The sequence below is a fragment of the Macrobrachium rosenbergii genome, chromosome 16 (genome assembly GCF_040412425.1).
Source record: "Macrobrachium rosenbergii isolate ZJJX-2024 chromosome 16, ASM4041242v1, whole genome shotgun sequence".
NCBI classification, from domain to species: Eukaryota; Metazoa; Arthropoda; class Malacostraca; order Decapoda; family Palaemonidae; genus Macrobrachium; species Macrobrachium rosenbergii.
The window spans coordinates 41,451,262-41,473,391 of NC_089756.1; the positions used below are offsets into that span (position 1 = coordinate 41,451,262).

At 34.8% G+C, this 22,130-nt stretch overlaps 1 protein-coding gene across 15 annotated transcripts in view; it reads right to left on the reverse strand.

Moving 5' to 3' along the window:
- The window catches only part of LOC136847367 (segment polarity protein dishevelled homolog DVL-3-like), a 106,013-nt gene that overhangs the window by 12,746 nt on the left and 71,137 nt on the right, over nt 1–22,130 (reverse strand). For 8 of the 15 annotated variants that reach the window (XM_067118988.1, XM_067118989.1, XM_067118991.1 and 5 more), the window contains 6 exons: nt 20,962–21,202; nt 18,868–18,996; nt 16,923–17,059; nt 11,389–11,472; nt 8,658–8,792; nt 1,382–1,549 (listed from right to left, as the gene is read on the reverse strand). In XM_067118988.1, coding sequence (XP_066975089.1) covers nt 1,382–1,549; nt 8,658–8,792; nt 11,389–11,472; nt 16,923–17,059; nt 18,868–18,996; nt 20,962–21,202 — 894 coding nt within the window. The remainder of the gene's footprint in view (nt 1–1,381; nt 1,550–8,657; nt 8,793–11,388; nt 11,473–16,922; nt 17,060–18,867; nt 18,997–20,961; nt 21,203–22,130) is intronic. The other 7 variants (XM_067118987.1, XM_067118981.1, XM_067118986.1 and 4 more) reach the window with 2 other exon arrangements.

The window sequence follows — 22,130 nt, forward strand, 5'->3', positions numbered from 1 at the left end:
AAGTAGTTTGGGTAAGGAAACGTTTTGGGAGCCTCGATGGCTCGGTTGGTAGAAGCAGCAACCTCAGACTTCATAGAAGTCTATGGGGAGGGTTCAATCCCCGCAGCCGACCAGTCAGAGAAGGCGGACACTTTGCTATCCGTGTAGACACCCCGGGGATTATGTCTGTAATCAACGGATAGGTTTGCTGAAAGCAAATGGGTGTTACAGACTAATACACACATAATCAAAGCCACTCCAACATCATCTAAAAAAAACATAACAAGACACCTCACACGTCTCGAACTGTCGACCTACCCGCCCAGTTCTCCTTGCTGCTGGGAGAAAGAGAGCTGGGGATTTGGTAACATGTACACAATTGCTACCGGGGTTAAGCGATGTCAGGCAGGGCAGCCGATTCAAGGCTACGGCCTACCCCACCGCCAAATCAAAGTCCTTTAAAAGAAGGCATCGTGCTTACCCCATATAAAAATGGGAAAAAAAGCACGTTAAAAACGAAGAAGGAGGTAAGGAAACTTTTCGATCAAATAAGTAATCAAATATTTATCAATCATTCATACAATGACAGATGGCTGTAAGTGACTTTATTACTTTTCCTGCACTTCCTATTTTGAATTTTACCTTACTGAGAAAGCACAAGTTCTAAATTTTCTTATGAAACTGCATATTATGTAGTAATTTAAGTGCAAATGGTTACTCATTTGGAATGGTAGTTTTAAAACTGAATACATTTAGTAGGATTGGGAATGAATATCCATTTCTTAACATAAATGGAAATCAGTCATCATGAAAGTAGCTGATGAAAGCTACCATTAACTGACCATACAATACACCTGTGGAATTTATGACATCCTTATTATCCTATAGTACTAACAACACAAACAACAGATACTTTTTACCATGATGATTTGCATCAGGTGTTCCCTTCACACAGCTTTGTGTAATGAGTCCCCTAAACTTTTGTTTTTGTACATTCTTCATCTAAATAGGCCTTCATCACTTTTTTTATACACTATAACAAATGTCTACTTCAACTCCTACTCAATGAACTAAATAATAGATCATACTTTCCTGCAATATAGAACAAATCTGACAACCAAATAAAAATGTCTTATTTTCAAGACCTCTGACTATTTCACATTTACAAGAGAAAAATGTTCAAGTTTTTGTGATATTCAAAAGTTTACCATTAATATATTAAATTCCATGATTGTGTCAAGTTAGTTTAGTAAAAATACTTTTTGAATTAAAATGTAAAATTTTCATGAGCACTTCATAAACTTGAAAACATTTCAAAGTATGCAAACAAGTCACAAAATTAATTTACAAGTATAAAATTACTTAATGCATTCCAATAAACTTTTATTTATATTTTACTTACTTGCACAAAGGTCACCAAAAACGTAGTAACACTGCTCAGAAAAATCTTTCTTATTAACCGTGTGCCTTATATAACCAGCTTTTAGCATCTGTGCAGCATACTTTCGCGCTTCCCGTCTATCCTGAAACCCATCCACTCTTTGGTGTAACCAGTCAACAACATCAGCTCCTGGAAAAACAAAAAGTTTTGTTAAGATCCTTGATTAATGTCCTCCATACATTGAGCACAAGTCAACTTATCTCATTATCAGTATGTTGAAATACTCCACTCTCATGGGGCTGAGCCAAGAGGTATTTCTTTACTAGTACTTAAATTTTACCTAATAAACTGCAGTTCATCAAAATTATAACTGGATAAATTGTAAATGAAGATTCTGACAAACTTCCTTTTTAACTGCAGTCAGATTTTATTTCAAGAGAGATTCCAGGTTTTCCTGGGGCTGAGCTACATAAAGAGAGCATATATTCTAATTCATAACGAATTTTTGGCTGTAGTACCTATGAACAGTTTTAATATTTAATATAATTAGTTATTTTATTTTAAAGTAAAGTCTGTCTAGGCCACTGGTGCTAGTCTCAAAATGTCTTCCTTACATATAAGTGGTTTCACATATATTGTGAATCCTTATCTCCATTGCACAGAAGAGCTTGTCTTGAGGACATGCAAACTTTCATTGTTTAGGTGGATCTCTGCCATATTTTCCTTAAAGAGGTACTGATATATTGGCTCCAAGATGTAAGTTTTCCTTATTAATTACTTTCAAATTTCAGAGCTTATTGTGGTTTGGTTGTAGGAGATCTACTTTTACAGGTTTACCTGTCAGTCCACCTGTCAGTTCATCAAATCCGACATTAAAATTTGCATGTAGAAGAAAGTTTATGGGCAGACTCAGTCCACTCACCAGAATGGATGAACTGATGGAATTACCTAAAGTTCCTCCATCTGACTGACAGGTGATTGCGTGTGGGGCAGGTAAGCAATGATTTTGTGACAGTTCACTGCTGGATTTCGCCTAGGAAGGATCTCAGCCGCTCTGACCAGAATTTGAATAAACTATGTACGCATAAGCCAAATTCATTTCATCATTAGACCCCGCAGTGCTATTTGTAGGCTCATTGTGAGTCAAAATCATATAATAAAAAATAAAAAAAAAATATTTCCATGTGATACAGACTATTTGATATAGGGCTAGGCCAGTTCTAATTTAAACTTATTCATTAATACTGTATGTGAATACTGTATGTTTATAGACATCTCTCTTTAATAAGCATTTTTGAGACCACTAACTTTATGCCTTTTTGCTTCTTTCCTACTGTTAAATGAATTGTTGCAGCAGCTAGTCTATACAGGTCTCCTTCCTCATCAGCCAGCAGAGTTTCCATCGATGCCATAGTGTTGCCACAACGAAGGCAAGGCAAGAACTAAAAATGATGACCTCGAGTTAACTTAACAGTCTGACTGACAGTCATACTGTTTTCATGTGGATGTTCATCCATCGAACTGTCGCAGGTGAACTGACAGGTAAACCTAATTTTGAATACCCGGCCAAAGAATGGGTAATGAGGTGAGCAGAGACCAAAAATATACCATAAAATTAACCCTTAAACGCTGAAGCCCTATTTACAAAAATGTCTCCCGTATGCTGGCGGCGTTCGGGAGCTAGCGCCGAAGCGGAAAAAAATTTTTTTTCAAAAAATCACAGCACGCTTAGTTTTTAAGATTAAGAGTTCAATTTTGGCTCCTTTTTTTCTCATTGCCTGAAGTTTAGTATGCAACCATCAGAAATGAAAAAAAATATCATTACCATATATAAATATTGGAATATATGACAGCGAAAAAAAAAAACTCGTATATAATTGTATACAAATCGCGCTGTAAGCAAAACGGTTAAAGCTAATGAGTTAATTTTTTTAGTTGTATTGTACACTAAATTGCGATGATTTTGGTATATAACAGATTGTAAAACGATTAAAGCAACACAGAGAAAATATTATCACAAAATGATGCATGAATTCATAACGTGCAGACGTAAAAAAAAGTTTTTTCAAAAATTCACCATAAATCGAAATATTGTGCTAGAGACTTTCCAATTGTTTCAAAATGAAGGAAATTGATTGAATATTACTAGACTCTAAGTTTTTTACCTTACAATTGCATTTTTTTACCACTTCCATCGAGTTAAAGTTGACCGAAGGTTGATTTTTTTTATGTATCGTTATTTATATGAAAATATTTCAAAAATGGTAAAAGCTAAAAGCATGATTTAATTTTTGTTGTATTCTACATGAAATTGCGCACATATTGATGTATAACACTTTATGTAACGAATAATATAAAATGGCGAAAAAATTACGACAAGGTGATTCAAGAAATGCTAGGATTTTTAGCGGAGTTCGCGCGCGCGGATGGAAGGAAAAAGTTTTTTCAAAAATTCACCATATACCATATATCGAAATATTGTGCCAGAGACTTTCCGTTTGTTGCAAAATGAAGGTAAAGGATTGATTGTTACTAGAATGTAAGAATTTTGGCTTACAATTGTGTTTTTCGAGCATTTCGATCGAGTTAAAGTTGACCGAAGGTTGATTTTTTTCTATTTATCGTTATTTATATGAAAATATTTCAAAAATGGTAAAAGCTAAAAGCATGATTTATTTTTTGTTGTATTCTACATGAAATTGCGCACATTTTGATGTATAACACTTTATGTAACGAATAATATAAAATGGCGAAAAAATTACGACAATGTGACTCAAGAAATGCTAGGATTTTTTGCGGAGCGAAGGAAAAGTTTTTTCAAAACTTCACCATAAATCGAAATATTGTGCTGGAGACTTTCCGTTTGTTGCAGAATAAAGGTAAATGATTGATTGTTACTAGAATGTAAGAATTTTGGCTTACGATTGCGTTTTTCGAGCATTTTCAGTCGAAGTCAAAATTGACCGGATGTTAAACTTTTGTCAGTTATTGTGATTTAAATGAAAATATTTCAAAACTGTTAAAAGCTAAAAGAATTATTTATTTTTTGTTGTATTCTACATGAAATTGTGCACATTTTGATGTATAATACTTTATGTAACGAATAATATAAAACGGCGAAAAAATTACGACAAGGTGACTCAAGAAATGCCAGGATTTTCAGCGAAGGAAAAAGTTTTTCAAAAATTTACGGATGCCCCTCAGGACACCCCGATGCTTCCTAGGGGTCGTAAAAGGCACGGGATGTGGTCCTTGGTCGCCTTCGGTCACACATGGGCGAACAACACGGCGCTGAGAAGCTGGGTCACTTTGGCTGCTGGGTCCTTCTCCAGCATCCCAGTCTAAAACTCGTCTCACACGCTCACTACCGACAGGCAGTATGCGCCTTTCACGGTCCTGACGGCTTTGAGACATCTCTGCAAACGTCCTGTTGCAGCACAAATACGCAAACACTCGCCAAAGTTCTGCAAAACACGGATGCGTCAAAAAATCGCTCTCGCACGGTCCGACGCTGATGCTGTCTGGTACAAGAAGGAGGGAATTCGCGCATGCGCGTCTGGGTGACGCTTATAAACAAAACAACAGCTTGATCCGTGATCTCCCAGCATCCCTCAAGGCGCGTGATTTCAAACCTTCCGCAAACTAGGCCTATAATTATTTTTCTGCGAATATTTAAAAAAAGCATTTTTATTCGACGTATGGTACATCCACTTGACATCCAACAGACGTCCATTAGGCGTTTAAGGGTTAAGACAGAAAACAATGGTACCAAGGTTTTATAGATATGGAGTACATGAGCACAGAACATCGGGTTCTGGAGGTCCTCTGCCTTGACAGAGGTTCTCCTTTCTAGTTGCATATCTACTGCTTTTTCGATTTGACCATCCCTACAGGGAAATCGTTCTTCATAGGCAATGTAACTTTCATATGCAAGGAGTGCCATCAGGAATGTTTTGCTTGAGTCATCAGCATTCTTCTGTAAGCTCTCCCATCATTCTGGGGATGTCAGAAAGATAAGGAACCAGACCTTCAGATTCCATCAGTCAAACAGATTTCCAACATTACCTTGTTCACTGGGAACTGTGGTGTCCACACGGACATCAGTTTGCCAGGGGTCCTTTCTTCCTTCTGCCAACCTGAATGATGTTATTTCTTGTCCCCTTTCATACATTTTCCACGAAGCATCATCGTTGCGTTTTGACGTCTTTTGTTCCTAACCTGGACGCTACTTTCTGGACTTGTTGGCAACTGGGTTTTTTGTCCCTGACTATATGTTTACTGAATAGTACTTGCATCAAGGATGGTTTGCTGTCACCTGCAGTCCTGACTAAGACATATTCTACAATGTCACCATTGTTCCATGGTTTGTTCAGGGTGTCTGCAAAAAGTTGACAAACTCTCGCAGGAGGATTCATCAGATTATTCCTTGAGTGGTCTCTTACTCTGAACATCTGCAAGGTTCTCTGCCAGGTGTAAAGAACATCCTTCATGAATCTGTCAGTCATCTCAACAAACAGAAGAAAGACTACCATTGTACTGTTCTCTGCAACCAGACCCACTGGCTTGGACAATGGACATTATGCTCCAAGCATAGGAAGGCCTCTGTATCTAGGCCTTCTGCATCAGATGCTTGTGAAGTTTTGAGTATAAAGGACACTGGAGGATTCTCATTACTCCACTTAGGCCATGGCAGGACTGGTTTCCAGAGCTTGTTGATAACTCCCAAGGTTCTTCCTAACTTTCACTGCTTTCAGAATCATCCAGTCTCTTTGTCTTTATGTGCTGTGGTTATACAATGTAGGCTAAACAGGATTTTTAAAAGTCACTGCAGCAGCTACCACCACCCTTCGCAGAGCCTTTATCACTTCACTTTACTTTGAAGGTGGACATGGTTCATTGCCTTGTGTAATGAACAGGGCACTAAACGACTTTATTCCAGTGCTCGCAAAATTCTTTGCTTATCTGAGGACTATAGTTTACTCTCTATTATTGCATGGTAGATAGCTCTCCAAGTTTTTTCTTCAACATAGAGATAAAACATTTCAGATGTTGTCACGAGCTCATTACAGTCTTTTTACTGCCCTTGCCTCCAATTAAGTGTGTCAGAGAGCTTTATGCTCTCGCAGAAGATTCTCCTGTCAACTATCTTCAGTGGACTTTTATTTACTCTAAGAATTTTTAGATGTAACTCAAGTCTTCAGAGAAGACCAATAAAGTTCCTGTCATGAGCTGAGTGATGAATAGCATGATCATAATTGATAATTTTGGGCAAAGAACCTGACTTACACACAAAGAGATGACAAAATAATTGCTTTTTCTGGAAAGGCATGTTACAGATTCATTAGGGCCAAGATTTCCAAATGGCACTCATGGTCAAAGAGAAATGGAAGAGCTATCAAAAACAGCAATTTCTCATGAAAGCCATAATAGGTTCCTGAATTACCTATCCTGGTCAGGAAAAAGAAATATGTCTCATTACAACTGGCCACGTTCAGCTACATTACAAAAACCTACCCTAGGTTTCAGATACAATAACAAAAGTACCAAAGAGGAAAGATGAGGTACTCCAATCTCACCAATAAGGCAAACTATGTAAACGAGGATTTTGTGCTTGTCTCCTTAGGAACAAAAAGGAGGAAAGAAAGAAATAGTACTGAGATTCATCTGCAGTTAGGCAAAGGCTTTGAAAGGAACCACTTCATAGGTGGCAATCCTCCAAGCATCACAATGTAGTACAAAAATTTCCTGACCTAATCAAAAATGATATGGCAAGTGAACAGTTTCCCCAGGATATGATGTTTCCCTTCTTACTAAGAGGAGTTAATGCATCACAACAATGAGCAAGAGAAGCATTTTCTCTTATACTTAAGAATTAAAATAAGATACTATTCCCCATCTTCAACATACAAATACTGTACATGCATAACCCTTTGCTGCATTACAATATCTTTGAAAAGTCTACTGTTCAGTAATTTCAAGACATCTTCCGTTGCTGAAGTGTTCACAATTGAAGGTATACTCCTCTTTCCTTTCCGAGTTGGCTCAGTCTGCCTTCTAAAAATATGCCAAAGCATAGAATTATTCACAACAAACTTTAGTTCTGAAAGTCATGGTTACCTTTGTGATACTACATATTTTTTATAATGTAAACCTAAAGAGAACATTAGTCATATGAATGGCAACAGGAAAAACAGAAGTAGCATCACAAAACTTGAGGAACGCTAGTTAACTTTAACTATAAAAAGCTTCTTTCTTTTCTTGAATAAATTTTACCCCAAAAGCTACTTTTTTTTTCTTGAATAAATTTTACCCCTTTCTCATTATTTGTTTGTCAAGCAGCCACAGCCCCTAATTTTGAAGGAACTTCCACAAAAAAGATGCACTGAAAAAATTAAAACATGAATGAAAATAAAAAGCTATTTCCTTAAAACAACAGAAATGTGATGTTGGAAGGACAGACAGACATAACGATATTGCTGCTGCCAAACCACACACGGCAGTGGTGGGACAAAGGCCATGTACAGGCAGTCCCCGGTTATCAGTGGGGTCCCATTCCCGATGGCGTGACGACAACCGAAAATCACCGCTAACCAAAAATTGGCAATAATAGCACTGATACCTGGTTAGCAGCGCCGATAACCGGTTATCAACAACGAAAATCTAGTTATCGTCGTTGCTAGACAAGCGCTGTAAAACTGGATCTCCGGTAACCGAGGCTGCCGATAACCGGGGACTGCCTGTATAGCAATAGTGTGAAATACAGAGGGGATTTCATTCTTCTTCTGAAAGGAAGCATTTGGTGTTACAAGGATTTCAAATAAAAGAAAATCAGGCAAAATATGATTAATGGGATTTTATGAAATACCTCTGTGCACTGCAGTTTAATGCTGATTTGCACAGGATAATGCACAAACCTATACATATATTTGCATAAATTACAGAACATTTTCTTTTGAATAAGATTTTTCAAGAAACTGGAATTGTGGAATAAGTTTGCACAGTCTACTGACATCACAATTAGCAACATTTTTAACTGGTTCACCTGGTGTGACAATTCATCAGCTGGAATTCTGACTGAACAAAGATATGGACTTCGCCATCACAGTTATCTGAATATAACAAGCTTTAGTCTTACACTATTTATCAAAGATATCCATTAATTACCGACAGCAATATTCAACAATTAAATGCAGCCTTAAAATTTTACCATTTAGTAGTCCGAGGCATTAACACAATGAATTTGTATTCTCCAAAAGTATCAGTAACAAATAAAGTGAAGACAATCCAATTAACTTACCAATGAAGGCATTGGGTATGGTGATTTTCAGCCACATTCGATCTCGAATTTCCAAACCAGAATCAGGTGCCGCCATAGCCCTCACTATGGTATCCATGGGTGTGTTAACCGTGAGTTTCATCTCCTCATACGGTCCTAAAACATAAACATAGAAGTTACTGGCCATGCTATCTCCACTGACGAATGCAACTAAGTGGCTCATGAATACCTTAGACTAGCTGTTCCCGTCTGAGAGTTGCCAACCTGGTAGCATGTATTTTCACTTCGAAAATGATTTCTCAGTTTTTAAACTTCCAAACGTGAATAAATGAAATTCTAAAAATTAACACTGACTCTACTCACACATCTGAAACATTCTGATTATTCTCATGGAAAAATAATGCAACAAAAATACACTTATCAAAAATGACAACACTACAGAACCAGAATCTAAATTACACAATGATGACTTTCACATTCTTTGACGCAGCTCTCCGAATGCATCACCTCCAAACATTATGTTTATATAAAAAAGGAATTAAGAGATTAACAACTTCCACATGGATCCAAAAAGAGCGGCCGCTTAAAGGAAACCACACGCAAGGCACTAGGCATGACAAGGAATGAGATGTCTGGATTAACACTGCCAAAAGGTTTGGAGGGTCACATAGCTCAAAAATAGCTGCTTACAACTGCTCCCCATCAAAGACGTACCGAAAGTAAAGATACAGACATACAATTAGATTACACGAGATAAAATGTAGTCATTAATTTCCATGGGTCACAAAACTAAAGGCCCTGACATGTGAATAAAATGTGAATGCTAGTGTATGACACAATTTACAATCCAAAAGGTTAATTTCTCTTATGGCATTAAAAGCCATACCAACAAAAAACACCACTTTGCAAATTATTCTAAACAAACTAAGAAGGTACAATTATGACTTAAGCAATATTTTCAACTTAACATATCTAGTACAGTATCATGTCAACACCTATTTTTCATTTTAAAAGAAATACACAACAGAAATTCCTTCCACTTCCATTTACACTACATAACAAAAAATCTAGGAAACAGCAGAGAGATCATATCAGAACTTACATAATGTACTTATTAAAGTATTATATCATCAAAGTTTCACAACTAGAACCATAACCTCAACATAGATCATATCTAAACCTTGTTCCAAGGCAAATTGAATAACAGTGACTTCAAATGTTACAAATGGAAGCAACAGACAGAGAAAAAGCATTCTTTCCTATTAAATCCTAATAAAATGGTACATTTACGAAATAACTATTTCTCTAACAATCCCAAAAGGGAAATTCATCCATACTGTATCAATTGTATGCCAAAATAATTTTGTATGTTTTACCAATTTAATAGGACTTAAGATCAGAGAATTTTCTTCTTCAAATCTGCTGCCTTCACTTGCAGAATCTGAAGCCACTTTCAACTAACTACCAAATATCACTTGTGATACGCCAATCTGACATACATTCATGACAGTCCAAAGCTAAAAGGGAGCAATGCTGTAAAAATATCAGGACTTCCTGTATTATGCAATCAATCATAGCTAAACCAAGACATTCATTGGAGAGGTTTAAGAGCATTATGTATTTTGTTGAGAATATTTTCGTGCAAACTTTATACAGCTTTCAACCAATAGTGACTTTACTTACAAGCAACCAAAATAAGTAAAAGCTCCTTTTTTTTTTAGGTGGACTTCTAAATCCATAATTTCAGATGATATTCTTCCACTTTACCAATCACAAAAATTTTTAGTGAAAACATTTGTTTGTCTATTCCCATTTACTTTTTAGAAAGCAAAATAGATAAAATAAAACTAATCTTTTCATGAAAAATATCATATTTATTTTAATATTATGTACTTAACATCAAAATAAAAAAAATTACTTTTTATTTTAAGAATCTTAGAAAAAATCTCAGAAAATATGAAAGAAAAAATGACACCTACTACCAACAAATTCTTGTCCTGAATGAATTAGAGCTCTTGCAAAGAGGATCAAAATTCATAACAATGGCAATGAAATACTTACCTATCTTAACACAAAAATACTATTCAGTACTATACCCAGTGTATGTTCAGTACTATGCCCAGTGTATGTAACGTTTTTGAGATGCAACAACCTTAGTTAACGAACCTAAGATGAACTCTCTTCTCAAAAATAAGTTTCAATGCATAAGAACCATTACATCACCTTCTCAAAATTAATTAGAATTTATTGACTATCATTCAAAGCACTGAATAAAAACATTAACACAGAGGAAAAAATAACCATCCACTAAAATGTGATTATCTGCAAATTTAAAAATTCAAATGCTGAGGCATTACAATACAGTACTTAGTAATGATGCAAACACAAGGCCAGGACTGAATGTAGTTTTATCTAGGCACAAACCAGATTACTATTTTGACTAGCTTATTACTTATGCATAAAACCCATTTTTTCCAAATTAGCAGGAATATGCTGTAATGAATCTTGAAGGATCACAAACTACTGTAATTATCAAAAAAAAAGATGGTATGTTTTTCCTGATTTCAGCAGAACAACCACTCAATGCATTCAATCAATTTAATACAGAAAAGTCGGTAGAATATAAAGAAGAAAAAAAGACTCAATGCCAAAAAAGTTAATCCGACAAAATTTTGGTGAAATCTATAATGTAAAAAAAAAAATCATGGCATACCATATAATACTATGCCAAAAATAGTTAATAAACTCTTACTCTCAGACTCTGGTATGCTGGAAGTGATGGAGGAGCTGGTCGACGTTAGTGTGCTGACCGAGGGTGGGCGACCAGGAAATTCGCCTGTCAGGGATGACACTACAACTCATTAATTCACACTTAAGGACTCTACAGGGTAAAGTACTATATTAGTAATAGTTATCTGAAACTCTGAACGTTAGAAAATAAATGTTCGATGGTTAAATCTATCGTCAATAGATACATGATTAGAGGAACACACAATGAAGAATCAAAAGATTTTTGCAAATAAAAAGTGGGTTCTCTTTTCTCTACATTGTCTATCATTATTCTGACAATTTAGTTCAACTTTAAAAAAATAGTTATCTTCACTTGCCACCCAGATGAGTTGAAAGAGCAACACCCCCAAAAGTATCCTTGCACCAGTAACAGAAAAAGGATTTGGTCTAAACTTAACTACCATCACATTAAATGTAAAGTTCCTATATTCCAATACTTACTAAGAACTATCTATGCTACACCTGAAACTACCTAACACCCCAGGTCTGAAATATCACAGGACAAAACAGGAACTATTCTTTTCTCTGAGATACTACGTATACTCAAATAGCTGATGTAACAGGAGATGATGAGTGATAATCTCAGAAAAACTGCAGCCAAACTCGTCAACCTTCACTTTTCTCATTTCACCAACCTTTTTTCACTGAAATGTCCATAACGAAAATAGCAAATAACTACAAAAAACACTTTGCAAAGGAGTTGACAAACAGAAAGGAACAAGCTATAAACAATGACACAAAATCTGAAGACCACAAAACCTCTTCATGGTTTAAGTTGTTTCGTTGTGACTAGACATTTCAATATCCCCTACTCAATCACCCTCTGAATTCAGGACAAACTGTATTATCAAACAGGCTTCTGAGAAGGTTGTAAAGCTAAATTATTGTAGAATAAAAGAGCTCTCCAAGTCAAATCTACAATTCCACTTAAAACAGTTTATATTACCAATGCCAGTAATCCAAAGTGATAACTGCAAGGGAGCTAAATACTGGACCACTGATAAACTCACCAATTACTAATGCAATAAGATGACCTGTATCCAACGAACAAAACTTCTGATACAAATATTTAGCAAGTTAACAGTTCTGAATGTATAACTTTGAAAAGATAGGAAAATCAGCAAGGAATAGAGCTGGTGTCACAGGAAACTATTTTTCAAATAGTCAACGTATGGTTTAACAAACTTGACTATCTTGTAATACAGACAAATATTTCCCATCTCAAAACTCTTGAAAACAAAACAGTCAGTTAAAATCACACCACACTAAATTTAAGTGAAGCCAGCCCTTATATTTTGAAAATTCCTGGTTAGTCCTAGTGTAATTACTAGGCTAACAGGGAGTCTATATTTTTTACTTAAATAATAAAGATAAACCGACAGTCTTTACTAAACTCAATATGACCTCTTAGGCATCTCCTACAGGCTCCTAATTATTACTCATTACTCATTTCAATGTTTTAAAGTCTTAGTTTCGTGAAGTCATAAACATGGTAAAATTCCTGGCAGGAAGATTAAAACTTTACATTCTGAATTCTGAACATTAGTTCAACCAAGATATTTATGCAAATCTTGTTATCAGTTACTTTTGAAATACTGACTCTTCATACAGAAATTCAAGAGAATTTCACTGACTCCAGGTATGAACTTGGCTTCTAGTGTTATCCTCATTCTCACCTATTTTGAACTTCAGTATTTATGATGAGATAAGGTTTCAAACACTTCAACTTTCTCCCTTTTTAAATTGAAATTTTTTGGAAAAATAAGAACCTCTGCACTGCTGTGTACCACAGAAAATTCAGTTAATGTAATTCACAGGCACACCATGTGTTAAATTCTAAGTTTGAAGCATTGCTTGTCACTGTTAATGCTTGAGTGAGTCTAAAATTATGAAAAACAAGTTCCAAAATAGAATGAAATAACTTTATGCTACACTGGTATCAAGCCAAGACTTCCCTACAGTAGAAAAGTGTATTTCTTTTCTGGACTATCAACTTGAGATTTAAGAAAAGAAAATTAATAAAACTCATCTTCATGAAAATGGATGTGGGTCTTTGATAATTCTATGGTCTCCCCAGTGGAACTATGATAACTTAAGAATAAATCTAAGCAGAAAAATGCTCTGGCAGCTGACCCCATTAAAGTTAGGATTATGGTAGGTGAAGAATGAATGGGCCTTCTTACATCATACAATTGACTTGATGCCATCTTCAAGTAATGCCAAAATTTAAGTTTTCCATATATCAAGGCCAAAATAATAAAATCCTTTTGATAAAAGCATGAAAAAAATATTAAGCAAAAGTATTTACAAGATTCAAGCTAACAACATTTACCCATAATGCTACAATAATTTCAATAAAAACTTTATATTCTTCATAGCTGTATCTCTGTATCACAGCATATAAACAGCATGATTAAAAAAAAATTTTGTAATGCTTCCAGTGTGCCTTACACAGTTTTGTACATAATACCCCAATGGAGCATCACGTTACAAACTCTGCACAATAAATTAAAGATTCTTTGCAGTAACCCTTCACGCCATAGGTACATTTCTTTCTGCCTATTACTTTCCATACAATTCTTTGCTCTCTTCCCACAAAAATATCCAAACACTCCAGCTTTGCTCCAATTGTCAGTTTTCATTTGAGAACAATCCTTTATGCAAGCCATATGAGTATCTTGAGGTGCGGTTTCATTAAACTCCTTTAATAAATAAATACGTCTTCTTCTCACAAGTCTCAAAACATCAGCTTCCCATAAAAATATGCATACAAGACCAAAAATAACATACCAACAGTCTGAAGGCCCAGGTATGTAGCATTTGTCAGCAACAACACTCTTCACAAATAGTATGCTTCAGGACTGTCAACCCTTTATATTATAAATGTATCGTCACTGTTCATCAGCAAAAAATCTTACCCAAGGTTTTCTTTTTACTGATGCATTCTCTCCACATTAGTCTATCCTGTCTGAATTTATATTTGGTCAAAGCCCTCACTATATTATTTCATGATTTCTTGGTCTTCCCAGCAGTTTTCCTGATGCTCTCAATTTTACCAACTCTCTTAAGTAATTGCTACTCACTCCTCATTATGTTCCCAAACCATCTCCCAACTTCGGAACGACACAGCTGTCTCCCTATTTGTGATAAGATCTTCCAAAGCTCAGCCAAGACTCACAGCATTTTCTAATCTTTTCATTATCTACTACAATTTTATGTACATTGTCTAAACTGAATAGAGGAGTATATTCAAGCATCACTGGGCCAGAGATTTGTTTCCATCTCTCTCCAGGCCCCTGCTATTAATCTTCTACAACTCCTTAATACCAGTCTCACAATCCAGTTTGATGGCATGTAACACAAATAAGCATCCTCCTAGGTGAGCCACTGCCTCTTACCTTTTATAATTTGTTCCTTTGCATGTAGGACAGAAAATCAACTTCATACAATCTTTGCAATCCTGAATATCTTTCAAGACTGTTACATAAGTAGTGCATTCAAGCCCACTTCTGAACAGCAGCATCCACAGCTATTTAATGACATTTCTAAGCTCTTGTACTGACAAGCAAAATTATGTTCTTCACTGGGAAGTAAAAATTCAAGATAACAAAGTCACAGGATGCTGGACAGGAAAAATACATACAGAATGTAATATAGCTGAGGCCTGAGGGAACGCTATAAAGAACCTTCAGTTCCCTTGATAATGCTGTTTACAGCACACTGTAAGCAGCTCCCTTTGGGTTACTGACAAGCCAGTGGGGCTGACATTTTGTTTAACATCCTTTGCTAACAGATTTAGAAAACTAAAAAAAATCATCAACCATTCAGGATCTTTTACAGGCATGGATTCATACTGGAATCTATACCAAACACTGTGACTTTTACAAATATCATTCAATCAAAATTTAATAACTGCCACTTATTATTTGCCAATATACAATAAAAAAAAATTACAAAAACTTATTTCTTCCAAGTATTCTCACCAATGACTGGACCATTTCTACCTTACATATTCTTGAATAAAACATTGTTCCAAGAAATTAGTGCCTATAATTTGTGATAGCATTCTTTGTCTTAGAAGCATTGATGAGCATATATGCCAAAAGTGACAGCATCTCTCTCTCATCTCAATATCATTGAACAGAGGCAGTAACTGCTGGAAGCTTGCTTGCCTTGTAATAAATAAAAAACTGACTGAACACTTAACAAAACTGAATTGTGTAAACTTTAATTATGAAAAACAGTTCTAAAAATGATATATGGCAACTGCAATGTCTCACTGTAGGAGAAAGCAAAAAAAAAATTAGGTGTGAAAATGAAATTATTCAAATAAAAGCTAAGTGGGAGCTTTTAAGCAATCAGTGCAGAGCTTCTTATAAGCTGAAATTCATTCACAGAGTAAGCATCAGCAAATCTGAAACGGTCTCACTATACTAGAACAAATTCACAAACTTCCTATCAACGGATATCACTCTTGAAACTACCACAGTTTCACTTACTTCATCACTGCAAAGAAAAGAATTTGCTCAGTCACTGGTTCTACTGCATGAAAAAGCTTTAATAACTTCAAGATGTGCAATTATCTCAGTTATACACAAGACCATTACTTCTAGCTTTTTTGATAACCCATATGAAAATATCTTATTAACTTTCATTATCAATAAACCAATCTAAATACAACATAAGTACTATCACAAAAAACATCAAATCTGCTATTACCATTAAGAAAAGAACATCAGAAGTCAAAGTCATTCTAAACATACAATTCAAGACCATCAATGTAACTGAAAAATTAACACTAGGCTACAATGTCCTTCAAAAACAATAAGAATTTAAACTGGATCCTATACTAATTTACTTGCAATTTCTGCAATAATCAAAAATCAATTGTGCCAACACTGTGTTCTGAAGGCATAAAAATGAGAAATTTAAGAGTTATATAAGTAAGATGCTGTTTTAAGTCTGGTGATAAGCCCAGTTCTATGATTTAAATGAGATTTGATTAATAAGCTGCATTTAATTTGTGCTAGTTAAAATAGAAGACAGTTATGTGTAGGGTACATCACATTAGATTTGTAGTTCAACATGGAAGCACTGAAATTTGACTGCAATTTTCAACAATTCTTTAACCTATTTTGGTAACCTAACATATGGGTGTTAACAATACAAAAGAATCTCCATTCTTCTTTACCCTACAAATAACAATCTAACAATTAATAAAAATTCCCAGCAAGAACTGCAGTATGTGAAGGCCTATCATACCCAAGCTATATCTTAATGGTGACCTTGAAAAGCTTTGCCTAACTAAAAACGTCAAACTCTCCCACCAGGCTTACAAACTGACCCCTCTTCAAATGCCTCCACAACCCACATCCTTGCTGAATTTCAAGTAAAAATAGCTCTTAGTGCCCTGCATTCTCTACATACTAGTGCAATACCAGTTGTAGTCTAGTTAAGTATCCCTGAAGATACAATAAAACTTGAGCTACACTCAACCTGGTATTCCTCGGCATGCTTGAGTGTGTGCTACCCACGCACCGGGGTCAATCGGCCGAACTGGCTCAGTGCGAGGTATGGTGAAGTAACCTTTGGGGTTGGGGTCCCAACACTTCGCCACAACCAGCTTTATAGGGCTGCAGTAATGGGAAGCAAACAGATTAACACAGGTATACATGACTTAGATTTACACATAATAAAAAAGTAAGGCACTCTACCAAGGTTCTCTACTTTTTTTTACTTTCAGGTAATCAATTGCAATTTCACAAAAGAAATTTTTCAATCAAATTAATTCCAAAGCATAAACTACTGAATAAGGAATTTATTGCACTGCTATTTCATTTTCACTAAATTCACACTTTATAAGAATCTGCAAATTCATCCCACAGCAATTATTAATACAAGTATATTTTTCTTGCATGAAAATTTGGGATAAAAGACATTTTCATTATACTGTATTCTTTTCTTCAGTGTACAGATACTAAAAAGTTAATGATATTCTTTGCCACACATGAAAACAGAGTACTTTTCACAAAGTAGAAAATCAAGCACTTTGGGAATATGAATGTAACATTAGGGTAAGTTTTAATCACCAAAACCACAAGAATATGGAAGAGCACTATTGTACTAGCATTAAAGGAAACAAACAACAAACAACTTTGCTCTATTACATGAACTTCTGTAAATAAGAATATGATACACAAGTTATGTTATTTCACAAAGTCAACAACTGTTTCAGCACTGTCGTTTTTCAAAACTTAAGACGGGAAACTACTGGGCCATGATATTCTATCAGAGTATTTACATCCCTAACCTTGAAAGACTGTGAATTTTTCTCAGGGCTAAACAATTTTCTAAAGTGAATTAGGTCAATAAAAAAATGTAAAAGAAAAAAAAAAACTGTGAACTTAAAGTATACAGTATACATTTCTACAGTTTTCCTGTCTTACTTTTACTACCATGACAAACCATTCAGATATAAACATTTAAATACACCCCTAATGTATTTCTGCAACATATGTACACACACACAAAATACAAAGGGTCTCCAAAATGAATCCTTGTTATACAAAAGAATGCTAACTTATCAACTTCACTATAGTCACATACACAACTATCACACTGAATCAAAAAGTAAACAAACTTGACATATCTACTTTTCACACCAGCCTGGCATTCTTGAAAGACTTACCCAAAGACATGAACTTCTCACACAACAACAATACATCTACATACCATTTATACCAAATAACATGAACCTTCCACACCAATCAAAAGTGTTAAACACTTTTCATCTGAACAAAGAGCAATCCAAACCTTTTAATGAAAACACTCATGCTCAACAATCATGGAAATAGTAGATGAAGCTCTCAATCTCATACAAATACAATTTCAACTTCACACAAGCTAACGACATATCTAAGCATTTGTAATTAACTGATGTAACTATGGTTAATCATGGTTAACTAGTTATTCTATATTTCTAGTACAATGCCCCGAATCAAGCTTATACTTCAGATGGCAAATTCTGTGAACACCTATGAATGTACACTTTTAAGAAATATCACAATAACCTGACAATACACACATGTAAAATAATTTGAATTTCCCATTCATGTTCAATAATGACACATTTCATAAAATCTAGAGGTCATTAACAATATATACTTCAGGAACATTTATATCAAAATCACTTCTCTTCATCTAATTAGAAGAATTTTGACTTACCTTTACAAAACAAAAGGCTTTTATCTTAAAAAAAAATTACTTTTTCATTTTTATCTCCACAAATTAAAAATGATACTTATCTTCACAAAATAATATTTCACTTCTCTTAACAAAATGAACAGTTATAGTCTTATAAAACACTTGAAAGACTACAAAAGATAACAAAGCAAAATCAAATGAATCAAATTCTGTATGAAGACTAAAAATGGAGACTTACCCAGGCTTTTGAACTACCTCTCGTAATACGCGCACCGCTTCGTCATTGGACATATTTTCAAAATTTATGTCATTCACTTGTAGAATCATATCGCCTGGCTCTATTCGACCATCTAACGCTACTGCCCCTCTGAAATGTTAATGGCCAATAAGAAAAATGGAGCACTTAAAATATTTTTAACACTAAACATTCAACAGCCATATGAAGTGATGTTTAGTGAATACATTAAACATTTAAGATACCTAGTTCTGTAAACCTAATACAGTATTATATTGCACTACTACAATACTTATTCATACTAACACCTCACAGGGGGTGTACCTTAAGTATATCTTAAGTTTAACCAGACCACTGAGCTGGTTAACAGCTCTCCTAGGGCTGGCCCGAAAGATTAGATTTATTTCACATGGCTAAGAACCAACTGGTTACCTAGCAACGGGACCAACAGCCTATTGTGGAATCCAAACCACATTATGACGAGAAATGAACTTCTATCACCAGAAATAAATTCCACTAATTCTTCACTGGCCGCTCGGAGAGTCGAACGCTTGGCCAACAGCGTGCTACCACTGAGAGAGAGAGAGAGAGGGTGTACAGAGAGAGAGAGAGAGAGAGAGAGAGAGAGAGAGAGAGAGAGAGAGAGAGAGAGAGAATTACATTTAATTCAAGCTTATCAAGAACAGAACCATAAGATGAAGCAATCCAAACATGAGAGCAATATTCCAACATGATACAGCACTACTAACACAGCTAAAGAAACAAACTTTACAAAAGAACTTATTTTCTAAAAGCACTCTTGGCATTATGAATGACCTGACCTCTCCAACAGCAGTTTAAAATTAACCTGAAAGCTTACTGTTGATAGAATCAAGTGGTCCTCTTACATTTCCATCAAACAGAATCAAAGTACAAAGAACTAAATTGAATGAAGTTACCAGCCCAAAATGTTAACAATACAATGAATTATTGTAAAAAAAAAAAGTAATGAGTGAAAAATAAAATACTGCATATGATACCAATTTCATACACCCATACTGAAATTTCCATTTACTATATTTATTAGATATTTCACATACTTAACCACAAGACTAAAGAAACACCTAAAACCATGAAGGCAATTCTGACTGCTGCTAGTACAAGATCATGTGCAAGTCCTTCCACACACCTGTCATGCAAGATTTAACGTGGGCCTGACTAAGTTTATTAGCTTTAAAGGTATTTAAATTTGTAATACTCTATAAGTAAGTCATAACGGAATAAGTTCCATCTTTCGGTACAGAACTAGGTTATGCCAAACCTGAAAACATCCCAACTTCAGGACCTTTAAACTCCATATTAAAATGGCAGTAGACAAAAACATGGAGATCAGCTAATAATTACAGGAACCTTTCAAGCTTTTAAAACCTAAATCTAAGCCGAGTTATAAAATACAAGTCACCCAGTATATACTGCCAACAAAAATAGCGAAAGAAAAAAAAGTGTACTTAATTACTGAACAGTAATGGTACATTTCATATCAAAATAATCAATCTTTCCCTGTTAAAGAAGACACACATACACCTACACCATAAAAGCACCAATAATCAATGAAAATTTTATCAACAGCAATTAAATTCTGAAATTCAACTGATAAACAAGCAAATAAATATGTAAAAATTCATGGCTCATTTCAGTTCAACCAAGGATGACAAACTTGGTCAACAGTTTAAGATAAGGGTAACACAGGACCAAGGAGAAGGTCAGTAGACTTGTGTGTAAAAATACTGAAACAAAATGCACATACAGGAATACACAGTCTCACACACATACACACATATTTGCTAAAATTCCTATTTGGGAATAAAGAATTTCAGTATATAATAATAATAACAATAATACTAACAATAACAATAATATAATAATAATAATAATAATAATAATAATAATAATAATAATAATAATAATAATAATAATTATTATTATTATAATTATTATTATTATTAAGTACGGGGAGTTTAGTATACTCGACTACTCTTTCTCACAAAAGCCAACAACTGCACTCTCACAAAATGCACCATACAAAGGAAATGTTATCACAGAAATAAATTGACTTACCCCTTCATTATTGACCCAACGTAAATTCCACCATCACCCCCTTTACTTGATTGCCCAACAATAGAAATTCCTAAAAAATTAACGGTGTCCATGTTTAAGGTAACGGTAATAATATTGAGGGACATAGTGGAATCTGTTATTGATGATATGGAGGAAGTACGAGACATGGCTGGTTGTAGACGATGTCTCCGCTGTTTTTTCCGCCGATGACGAGCGTGGAGTCGCGATACGCTGCTACTGCCTTCAAGACCAATAGGGCAAAAGATATATGCATTAAAAACTGACCTTATTAATTTCAGTATTATCAAAACTACAAAATAAATTCCTAACAAAGTGAGCCCCAAACATCATTCTTTTTGGCAATTCTGACAAAGACATACAAAAGGCTGGAACATGGATCATTGCTGATATTACAGACTGTCCCCAAAACAAAGATAAAAGCATGAATACATGAATTACTTTTGAAGATTAATTTTATTAGTATAAATTTTACAATTTGTTTCCTTTACTAAAATATTTCTTTAGGATCGTCAAAAAGGGCAAACAGAAAATAAATTGAATAGTCACTGCTTCACAGAATATTTTTAACAGTTTATTGACAAAATCACCATTAGTGTTCAAGATTCTACACCACTAAAACTGTACAAGGTCCTAAACCACTACCTGATCCTAATTCATAATCTCATTTATTCATAGAATTTTTTTTACTTTGTCACCTTTATTTCTCTTTCAATAAAAGGTTTAGCCTATAATATTGTATTGCTCGCTTTTCTATATGATCTCAAGTCCATATAAGTTCTTGCTTTTTCACAGAATTCCAGTGTTAAGGTTTACTAAATATCTCTTAACCACTCTCAATCGCAGTGAATAGCTTTGAAAATTAAAAAATAATTTCCCCAAATTCTAAATACTGCCATAAGATCTTTTTTAATTATATCCTTTGATAAGTTTTCCTAGTAATCACCATCTATCCTGAATTAAGATATAAATTAACTTATTTATCAACTATTAAAGAGTGAGAGTTTGCATTAAAGAAATAGCAATACTAAATACTGTATACGGAAGGTGGAAGCCCTACATCCAGCTAATTCATGATGGCATGGAATCAAGATGAGTCTCATAGATACAAACCTTCATGAACATCCATCCCTATTACAGCCACCATATTC